This window comes from Chelon labrosus (assembly GCF_963514085.1).
Source record: "Chelon labrosus genome assembly, chromosome: 16".
NCBI classification, from domain to species: domain Eukaryota; kingdom Metazoa; phylum Chordata; class Actinopteri; order Mugiliformes; family Mugilidae; genus Chelon; species Chelon labrosus.
Window position 1 is genome coordinate 7,776,714 of NC_140349.1, and position 11,189 is coordinate 7,787,902.

At 44.0% G+C, this 11,189-nt stretch overlaps 1 protein-coding gene across 1 annotated transcript in view; it reads left to right on the top strand.

The window, feature by feature from the left end:
* The window catches only part of epha10 (EPH receptor A10), a gene marked incomplete at its 3' end in the record, with an annotated part of 143,487 nt that extends 142,514 nt beyond the window's left edge, over positions 1–973 (top strand). Inside the window, exon 19 of the mRNA XM_084563435.1 lies at positions 859–973. Within this exon, the coding sequence (XP_084419561.1) occupies positions 859–973 (115 nt within the window). The remainder of the gene's footprint in view (positions 1–858) is intronic.
* Between the last annotated feature and the right edge of the window lie 10,216 nt (positions 974–11,189).

Genomic DNA, 11,189 nt, shown 5'->3' on the forward strand with positions numbered 1-11,189 from the left:
TGGCTTGCTAATGTTAAAGGGGAACTACTGTTTTTTACAACCTGGACCTTATTTCTGGCATAAAATACGGTTGTTTACTCACCCATATAACTTTTGTGTAATTTATATTCCTTCGGGAGATAATTAGATCAGCGTATATCCATATAGTGGGAGTGACTGGGGCACCGAAACGCAGCTTCTAAATAACGCATTATCTGCCGCGAAACTCGTTCATTTCATTCGTTCACTCGTTCATTACTATGCTTCATCCACAACCTCAGAATCGGAAAAATATTCAGCCATGTTGCAGAAAAACTAGCAGTAGCAAATTACAGGTAAACCAGCCGACCGTCGGGGGTGCTCGCAGCGCTCAGAGATGACATCATCCAGATCAGAAGACATCATCCGGAGTCTGTAGGTCACAAACCCCGGAGGATGATAACAGGTAACTCCGGACTCAACGGGGAATAGCACTAGCGTACGATAACAAAATATTGGTGAAATGAACGAGTTTTGTGGCAGATAATGCGTTATTTAGAGGCTGCGTTTCGGTGCCCCAGTCACTCCCACTATATGGATGTACGCAGATCTAAATATCTCCCGAAGGAATACAAATTACACAAAAGTTATATGGGTGAGTAAACGACCGTATTTTATGTCAGAAAAAAGGTCCAAAACAGTGGTGTAGGAGTGGCGGTTTTAAAGTAACTACACTTCCTTTTCAGCCATGAATGATTAGTACAGAGAGAGGTGACAGGGAAAAAAAAGCCTTGAGTAGTATTTTCAATGATCAATGAGTCACCTACTTAAACTCGGCTGACATATAATCTTAAAAGTGTCTCGTCCGATCTCAGTAAATCTTTACCTCTGCGTTCACAGAGACGTGCTGAGCCTTGGCATCACTTCCCTGGAGCACCAGAAGCTGATCCTGGCTGCCATCCAGACCCTCAGAGCCCAGGTCATCCAGATGCACGGCCGCGGTGTGCAGGTCTAAACGCTCGAGGCGCCCGGTCTCTCGCTGCTCGCGCAGACCCGTACCCATGTGCAGGTGGATGTAGGGGTGGAGGAGAGGGAGAAAGAAGAAAGAAAGAGCTCTTCCAGACTGAAAGAAAGACGAGCAGATCTTTCAGCTAACTGCACTCCTCTATTCACTCCTCCGTCCCACACTTCCTCATGCCTTCCTCGATCCCTTCCTTCCTTTTTGCAGCGAGCCTCCCCAGAGACGAGTTCGTGTCCCGACTCGGGGTGGGGGGGACGGCAGAGGAGTGATGTCATGTAACTGTTTTGTGACCTCTATCTGCACTTTGACCTTCGACAACTGTGTCGGCTCCGTCTTACTGGTTCTAGATCAGTGAGGGAAGACGAACGACGTACCTACCGTCTCTGGCAGGCGGGGCTCTGCTTGGAGCCGAAGCTGCTGCAGAGACAGACAGAGCTGTACTACACTGCACACACATACACACACACACACAGTATATGAACAAGAGCTCAAAGACACACAGACATTTTGGGTGGAATTTCCCTTTACTGCAACGTCGATCTAAACAACGTTGAGCTAAAAACAATATATTGTCAACAGACTTTTACTGGCCTTGGATCAAGTGATTCCTCAGCCGATTTCACATCAAACAGGAACTGATTTAGTACGCAAAACCACATCATTGTTCTCATATCAGATGGCGAAAGAACATTTGGAAAGCTTAAACACGGCTGGAATGTAAACTATGGTCTCAGCTGCTGCAGCTTGTACGGACCGAGCTGTCCAGGTTAGAGGAGCTAGAGGAGTTGGATGAGAAAGGCTCGCCGAACGGGAGCCTACTTACACTACATAAAGTGAGCTAACGGCATGAACACAGCTACCGTAGGTTACACGTGGTTGGTGATACACAGTTCTTTTCAGGAGCATCAGCCTGATTCCTTTTCCTGTTTAGGGCTACTGACGGCGAATCAAACGCTGCAGGATACAACTGCAACGCAAAAAGGGTTTTCCGATTGCTCATGAACTCGTTGTACGTCGCTGTCCGTCTTTCTTTAATCTCTTTATCTTTCTCCCTCTTTCTTGTTTCCTTTTGCACGTTTAAATCTTCCCTTTGGCCTGCCGGACGTCGATCGGTAACACGATCCCTCCTCCTCCTCTCCAAAGGCTCCGTCACTAAAACCACCACCACCACCACCACATTTATTACTCTGTATAGGACTCAGACCGGCCTCTGGAGGACGGCCCGGTTTAGATATTTATCCATATTTATTTATGTTTACAGACTGTGACACAAGCCTCTCCGGGAATTGAGGTTGAGAAGGTTTATTTAACTTTAAAGAAAGAAAAAGAAAAAAAAAAAAAGTTAAGCAAAGCAGTTGTCGTCTTGTTTCCGTTCTGTTGATTTATTAAGATGAGGTGAATTTATACCTGAACAAATTGTTTTGTACAAAAAGGAAGCGAGAGGAACGCCGGAGGACTTTCACTGTCAGCACACAGTATCTGTGTATTTCGAAAACACTGGATTTGCTACAGTTAATTTTAGGTTCATTATCATTGGATTTGCTGTAAACATTGCACTCGGATACAGAATGTCAAAGATGTTTTTTCTTTTCTTTTTTTCCTCTTTGTTGCTGTTGTCAAGTTGAATTTTTACGTTGCTGTTATTTCCCTGCTCTGCCGTACGGTGTGGGTCGCACTCTTCCAGTTATCTCCCAGAACTCTCTGTCTCTCTCTCTGTACAGTGATCAGCTCCTCGCCTTTTTCTGTCCTCTTTCAGCGCAGGAGACTTGAAGGAAGACATTTATCGGGGCATTATTTAAATATCTTAGTTTCACAATAGAAGTTGCCGTACATTTTTTTATTTTTATTTTTGTGACTGGTTTGTATTTGGTACAAAATCCCTTGTTTCATTCCCCCCACCCTTCCTCTCTGTAACCGTTTGTCAGCTGAAATAGAAATGTATGTCCTTATAGATGTGGTCACGCACACTTTAACATATCTTAATAAACATAGTCCCTTTTATACACACACAAACACACACACACGCAACACTACAGACACACGCAGTCACTAACACAAACCTGGACCTCATCGCCACAACGAATGAAACTCGAGTCGTTTCCCCCCTCTCTCTCTCTCTCTATCACCCTCTCTGTTGCTGTGATCATTATTATTATATATGTTTAATACTGTAAATATGTATTTGAAAATGCTAAATCTATTTTTATAATTTGTTTGAGAAACAACGTGTTGAATATAATATCTGCTCACTGTGTAAGGGTTTTATTTGTTCCAATTTAGGGCCATATCCGAAGAAAATAGGTGTTTGGAATATAAAAAAAAAAGTTTTAGTTTTGAGTTTTTGATGATTTTTACCCGTTAGAAGAAATCTGATGGCTGTGGCAACAATAAAAAATGTGTTATTAAAAAAAGTCTCCAATACAAGCCGGGGTTTCTCTTCTTTTTCTGAATGTAAGTTACATACACAGACCGACTGATTCTAGTTTTTAAGAAGGTTGTTTGAACATTTTAAACTCATACAGCTGTGACAAATTTGTGGCCCTAGTCTTGGCACCGTTGGCGTTAGCCGGACCTATGTTGGCAGCTTAAAGAAAAGGAAGTGACGAAAGTAGACCCTTCTCATCTTAATTCAAATACACAAATATTTTCACAACACCATGTAGAATGAATAAACTGGAGATGAATGGATGAGCATAATCCAGGAGTGGCCAGCTCGGTACGAAGGTTTCCAGCTCTTCCTAGCTACCTAGCCAAAGTGTGGTTTATGCCTCTGTGGGACATAGGCGGCGTAACCTACACATGTAGCCCACGCCTGTCCGAGACATTTATACTTGTGCGCTCGTCAGTCTGTCGGCACTGTGTCTTTTTTGTCAGTTTCTACTTCCTGCTTCACTTTCAACAATAGCGACTGAAACTTTTGCCGAAATTTCGCCAAAGACGAGTCATACAAACGTTTGTATCTCCAGACGTCCTCAAATAACCATTCCTCGATGTGGAGAAGCAGCCGGAAATACTAAAGAGGAAACACGCTACTACCAAGCAGACCAATCACATCTCTTGCAGTCTGCACCGCCGTGACAACACACGTACATTTCTGGGGCGGTACACGTCAATCTACGGCGTTAGGGTCTGCGCTAACGCTGTTGATGGAGAAGCATGAACCATGCATAACAGCAGCTCTCCCTTTTCACCCTTTCGCATCACGAATAATGACTACTGCTACCTGCTGGTGCTGGAAGAGCTTTTTCCTTCCACTCGGGTGCAGAATGTACCTTCCAGCTGACTGTTAGCTGTAGTCTTTGCAGTGCGTTCAAGTCCAAACCCAGTCAACAGTCAGCCTTTGTCGCCGGTAGTTCTCTGAGGATGGTTCGGTTCGTACATTTAAAACAACATTAAATGTAACTATTCAACCTTAAATTAACCTCTTAAGGCTGTTTTGGGACGTGCAATAATATCTAACTTACTTGCGTAAGCTACAAGGAGTGCGTTAACGCTCAATGGACACTACAGAGAGGAAAAGCCCCGCCTCTTTTTGGTGAACAGCATGGGACCTTACATGGGAAAAATATGTATACGATAGCCAGAGATAAATACGTTCCTGATCCCATTGGAATTGTGCCATGAATGTCCCATATGGTTTGTCAATTTAAAAGACAATTCTGAAAATAAACAAAGTCATGGTTTGTGAGGATGCATAATTGGAAAGACTGGCAATCTACCAAAACCCGACAAAGACAGATAGCAGAAAATTTCACTTATTTTAAGTGAACGAGGTTAAATGTACGAGAGGAGTAGAGTAACAATAAGAGTACATCTTGGACTGGCTTTCAGTTCTTGTGAAATAAAAGAATGCAAGTCAGACGCTAAACTGACTTTTCTTGCTAATGGAGTAACTAGCGATATTAGCAGAGTTGCTATGTTGTAGCACTTGCTAATCGTTTGGCAGTGTTAGCAAATTGTTAACGTTTTAGTTTTTGATTAAAAGACAAGGATAAGGATTATTTATTTCTCCTCTAACGGTGCATACTGAGGAGGACAAGTCACTGCTCAATTTTCTATAAGATATTTTCTATCACTCAACTTTTTACTCATCACTCAATATAAATGCTAGTAGAAGTTCTGTAACAGCTCTCCCCTGTGACATGGCAGTTTCAATATTATAATTTGAGTTTGATCTGGAAATATCTGGTTAAATGAGCAGCAATATATCATCTAAAACTAGAAAGTAAGAATTTCATACTTTAAAATGTTATATATTTATATCAAGCCCTGCTATAGACTGGCGACCTGTCCAGGGTGTAGTACCCCGCCTCTCACCCGATGACAGCTGGGATAGACTCCAGCCCCCCTGCTACCCTTCACAAGACAACCGTTTACAGAAGCTGAATAAATGACTGAATGAATATATTTATATCATTATTTTACAGCATCGCAACATATTTTTGTGTTTGTCCATCGAATAGAGGCAAAGTATATTTGCCTCTAAAACGGAAGCTTTTGTTTGTGGGAGCTTTTGTTAGCTTAAAGGTACATTGTCCTGTTTTTGACCTCTAGTAGTGCGATGGAGCGATGTTTAAACAGGTCCATGTTTTGGTTTGTATCACGATCACAAGGTTAACAGTGGACGCAGTGGAGAAATATTTCTCCTGAAAAAAAAAATAATAAAAAAATGCTGTTGAATTTTTATTTTATGTTTATGGGTTTTTTCTGGGTTTTTTATTTTTCTGTAAACTCCTCAGACAGGTTTCAGCTCCTTTCCCTGGGGGAACAAAGTAGCTGTATTGAGCAGCTGAACAGGAAGGTGGATGGGGTCTAAATGATAAACTCAACGCCAATTATCTGTCTATCCTCAAACTTTGCTTCTGGAGCACAGGAGCGAACTAAAGGCCTTTAGAGCTCACTGACTCCTCTAACCTTAAGGCTACCCGTTCTCCTGCACTTATCTACTTGTTACGAGGTTAATGCCCTGTATCCGCTTACAATAACATTCAACTTTTGGTTACCTCTCTTCGCCTGCTTCTGTGGATTTCTCTTACTCCCTTTTCCCGCAGCGCTACCATGTGAACTTATTAAGTGTCTCTCTCCGGGACTGAGGTTATATTACTTAACGCCCACATTTAGACCAATGCTGAGCGAATGGGAAATGATTGAAAATGCTAATTAACTTTGCGTGGGATCGCTGTAGGCTACTGTGTGGGTGTGTAGAAGTGAGTGTGCTGGTATGTGCTCCAGTGGCTTCTCACAAGGGTCACCGTGTGTGTGTGTGTGCGTTACCTGTCCGTGGCCCGCGTGCATTTGTGAATGAGGTCTTTTTATTTATCTCATAAAGTTGCAGCTCCAATCCATACCTTTTTTTTTTATTACAGTCTTATTGGAGCTGAGGATTGGAGTTCGAGACTTAATGAGTTTCATCTCTGAGCCATCGTGGACCGAGGCTTTCTAAACCTCCTACGCATCCAAACATCACCTCCTTCAGCTGCTGCTTAGCAGACCGGTGCTAAGAAGCGTTTGAACTCCTGCTGCAGTAACAGAGGATTTGGATAATTCATTATCGGGGGCTTATTGTAGATTTCTAGCTCGCACTCAAGATTCAGTGCATCGGACTGAAACACACAGAGCATAAGTTTTTGATGTAATGTTTACACCTTTATTTACTGACAAACACACTAAAGTTCAGCTTCCTATCATTTTACACAGGCTTACCAAAATGTCCAATATAACTGCAACAACATGTTGCTGGCTCTAATCTACATTATGCAAATTACGGAGATTCCAGATAGACTTGAGACTTGACTCCTGCCTTCTCCGGGTCATGAGCAATCTTAGCAGGTGCACTCATGCTAACCGAACCAAATAGTGTTCATAATCAACTGCTATCTGCCTCGTTTTTTTATTCCCTCTTGCAATACGAAATTAATAAACGCTAGCAGTGCGATGCCTCAGCATGCAAACAACATATCCGACATCATCATCATCTCATCTTTGGTAGTTTGGGGTTTGCGTTAGCTGGTGTTGTGTCAGGCTTTGAGAGTAAATCTTCAATCAGATTTTTCTGTTTATTGACTGTAAATGAGACGGGGACACAGAGGCAGGCAGGAAGCGGGGTTTTTTTTTTTTTGAGAGAGAGAGACTGATGCAAATCATGTTTCAAAATATAAAATGTGGCTCGTGCTACCTGAAAGATGTCACAACCGGCACTCAAGACATGCATGAAGCCTCCGTGCAACTTAATTGTGGATGCTTAAACTTTAAAAATATACCTTTACCAAGGAAAAGTGCTAAATCTTTGCAGTAGAGCTGCAAAAGAGGACTATGAGTTGATATTTGAGGCAAGTTGTTGTGCCCCTCTGCACCTCCTCCACTGTCTATGTGCTTAATCACCCCAACCAGCCACACCTGAGGAGATGTGAATAAGGGGCGTCGTTGAGGAGGCCTGAGACGACCACTTTCCAGCTGCAGAGGCTCGAGCGTTCATGTTTCGGAACTTGCCCGGTGTAGAAAGCCTCCGGGTGTTGGCGTGACCATCACCACTTTATTATTTTCTGTGCGGTGAACCCCGGGGTGGCCCCTGGCGTGCCCGGGAAAGCCGACGAAGACTAGTCGAGGTCCAGTTAGTTAGAATTTCAACCTCTTAGGTAGAGAGAGGGAACCGGGCAAGTTCTGGAGCAGTTCTGACTGGGAACCAGAACCTCTGATCTTGTTGTGGCATTCGCGGGCCTGTTGTTTTTCGTGTATTCTTTGTTAAGATTGGCTTGGTGCATTTTCAGGACTCCTGGAGGATCCGTTTAGAAGGGGGGGGGGAGGTGTTCAGCCCCTCTGCATCTCCACTGGCCTTGCAAACAGATTATTTGCATTCTTCTCTGCTTGTCTAGATGTAATATACGCTTGCAATAAAATAAATATTTGCAAATTGAAATCAGAGAATGAGTCGGTTTAGGGGAGGGGAAAAAAAAGACCAGGACTGTAAGAGGAAGAAATGCCAGAGAAGTTGAGAAAGAGGCAAACGGATTCAAAGCAGGCACACGGGAAAGCCGACGACGCCTCTGTAAAGGTGTCGGTGAATCCCAGCTGTGTGCCGAGGGCCCTCTCCCCTCTCCTCCTCCCTGTATCCCCGTCTCCCCCTCTGCTCCGTGTGAAGATTAAAGCGTGCGGCATAAAGGGGAGAGCGGTCCACCTCTAAGCTAGTGTGAAGGGGAAACTACCCCCCCACCACCACCACCACAAAAGTTCTGCTCTCCGCTCTTTTGCAAGGAGCGTGCCGCAGCTCAAATCGGCTTTGAGAAATTAATCCCTGCATTATGGAGGGAGCAAAGTAAACAAACGGAGGACAGGATGGGGACCTGCGAGTGGTGAGGCGTCTGTAGGTGAAAGCTTGTGTTCCTCCAGAGGGGGTGCGTACAGAGAGGAGGAAGGGGGGAGCTCAAAAGGTGACTGGTGGGTGAATGAAGAGGAGCGAAGCAGCAAAAGCCTGAACAATCCTCTGGGACACTCCTGGGAGAAGAGCGTCCCGGCCTTTTTCCTGCATGATCTTAAACCCCTCTCTCTGTCTCTCATATGTCCAGCTTATTACCGCCTTTGTCTTCCCTAGCTTCATTCAACCGCTTTGCCCCCTGTGGCAGAGAGTCATTGTCTGCAAATCCTCCTCCTGCAGCCTCCGCTTCCCCCTTCTCCCTTTCCCATCTCTCCACTGAGAGGTACTTAGATAAGGCCCAGGGTTCAGCCTGACGAAATCAGAACTTCCCACTGAGCCGAGATTAAACTCTGAGTGACCGAACGGACAAGTTCGCTCGCTCGTTCTCTCTCTCTGTAGTCTCTGCTGGCAGCCTGGATGCCGGGAGAGAGTTTCCATCTCTCTTTTTTGACAGTTTAAACACCCGTCTGTCTGGGCGCCTCCCGAGACGCTCCGTAAGTGCACTTTCAGCCTCTCTCCGGTTGTCTGATTGTTGCCACTCTGTCTCGCCGTGTATCTGCAGTCTATCATCACTCCTCGTCTTTTCCTCACATGCTTTAAACATCCTTCCCTCTCCTCTGTTCCATTCCCTCTGCTCTACTTCTGCTGTGTTATATACGGATCTATCCTGCTTGTCTGGGATTTGATCTCTTCCCCCGACCACCAGACTCGCAGACAGACACACAGATCAGCAGATAAAATACAAGGATTTAGCAGATTTCATCCTGCTGGCTGGGTTTTTTTGTTTTGTTTTTTGTTTTTTTTAACTACACAATCCGTCTCAATGAAGCAGCCATGCAGATTGACATTATTCTGACACCTAGCCTTTGACCACGAGGTGTTAGCACAGCTTTTCAAGGGAGTTGTTGCAGTCCCATACTGCCACTCGGTGGTATTTGTGACAACTGCACCAGAAAGTAAAAGCTGAACAGAGGCGAAAAGCAGCTAGTTTACTCACTAACTGTACTGCATACAGATGAGAGGAGATTCTATGGACGTATTTCCACTGTATTCTACGACGCTGCATTTCCCTGATGTGCATTTTAATCCTAATTAGGTAAAAGTAAATAGATTTCAACAAACTGATTCTGCGAGTTTAGTGCCAGACCAAACGCTTGCTGAGTCTAGGTCCACATTTATCCTACAGACGTGAGAGCGGTGAATAAATGTATAAGGGCCATTCTCATAAGTCCTGTACATGTTCTGGATGTATTTTGAAGTGGTTACACCATTTACAGGCCATTATTATTATTATGTATAGAGGGTTAGAACCTTTCAGTGTGCACACAGCCCGATGCGTTTTGACATGCAGCACCAGTTCTACACAAAACACACACAGCTACGGTTAAAGTCTCCCCAAGTCTTTGACAAGTTCTGCAATTACTTTGCTGTTTCAGTAGAGCCTTCAAAGTCCTGCTGAAATTCAGCAAATATCCATTATATTAAAACCAAATAATATTAAAAGTTGGGTTTCATTTGGACAACCAGGCACCGCATTTTCTTCTTTTTGGCTTCTGATGGATGACATCTGTGTTTTTGAAAAAGCGACCTATTTCTGGTCAAAAATACAAAAACAAAGTGCCATTTATGCTCCAAGACCTTAATAGTATTGCTGATTACTTGTCTGACAGGTCCCAGTTAGTGCAGCTGGGGAGGGGGGGGGGGCTCCCTGTCCGATACTGTTGTCAGTAATGTGGGGGCACCACAGGGAACTGTCCCGTCTCCCATTTCTGTTCACTCTTTACACCTCTGATGTCCAGTACAGCTCTGGGTCCTTCCACCTGCACAAGTTCTCTGATGACTCTGCAGTGGTTGGGTGTATTAGAGATGAACATTAGGTGGAGTATAGGACACTGATCTGAGACTTTGTAGAGTGGTCCCAGGCAAACCACCTACTCTTGAATGTGGACAAGACCAAGGAGCTGGTCATTGATTTCAGGAGGAAGAGGACACCAATCACCATCCAGGGCCATCCATCACTGGAGGGACAACAGTGATCCTGTAGACTCTACTTCCTGAGGAAGCTCAGGTCTTTTAATGCATGCAGCAAATCGCTGGAGATTTTCTACCAGTCTGTTGTTGCAAGTGCCCTCTACTTTGCTGGGGTTTGTTGGGGGAGCAGCACTAGCAAAAAGGACATAAGTAGGTACTACAAATTAATGTCATGTTATTGGCAGTGAATTGGAGACATTTGTCTCTGTGAGGATCTCTGTGGATCAATAAAGTTTATCTATGTCAATAACCAGACCAAGAATTCCCTCATAGTCATACATCTGGAGATTAACCCACGCTACTTCAAAGACCAGCAGGTGTCTGTCTCTGCGGGAACCTGGGGAAATGTCGTGGGAACACAGAATTCTCGTGACAGCGTTGAGGTCTCCCTTGAACTCAGTCCCAACTCTCCCATACAAAGTACACACTAACAAGGCCTGTACAGTTTCAAGAGGTTTTTTTTTTGTGTGTGTGTGTATTCTGAGTCTCTTTGGTAAAAGTTGTCAAATTTAAGGCTAGATAATGACATTTAGGGTATTTTTACTGCTCTCAAATGTCGTAGAACCAGAACAGTACGTAAGGGTTAAAGCATTTAATGTAACTTACTTTAAAGACATTATTTCTGCACCTATGTGGTGACATTTTTACAATCTAACAAAGTTCTTCTGAGGACCTCTTCCACCACCGTCCCTGAATAATCCAATTACAATTTAGGCATACTTTTTTAGAAGACAATATTTACGGATCATAACAAAACGGACAAATATC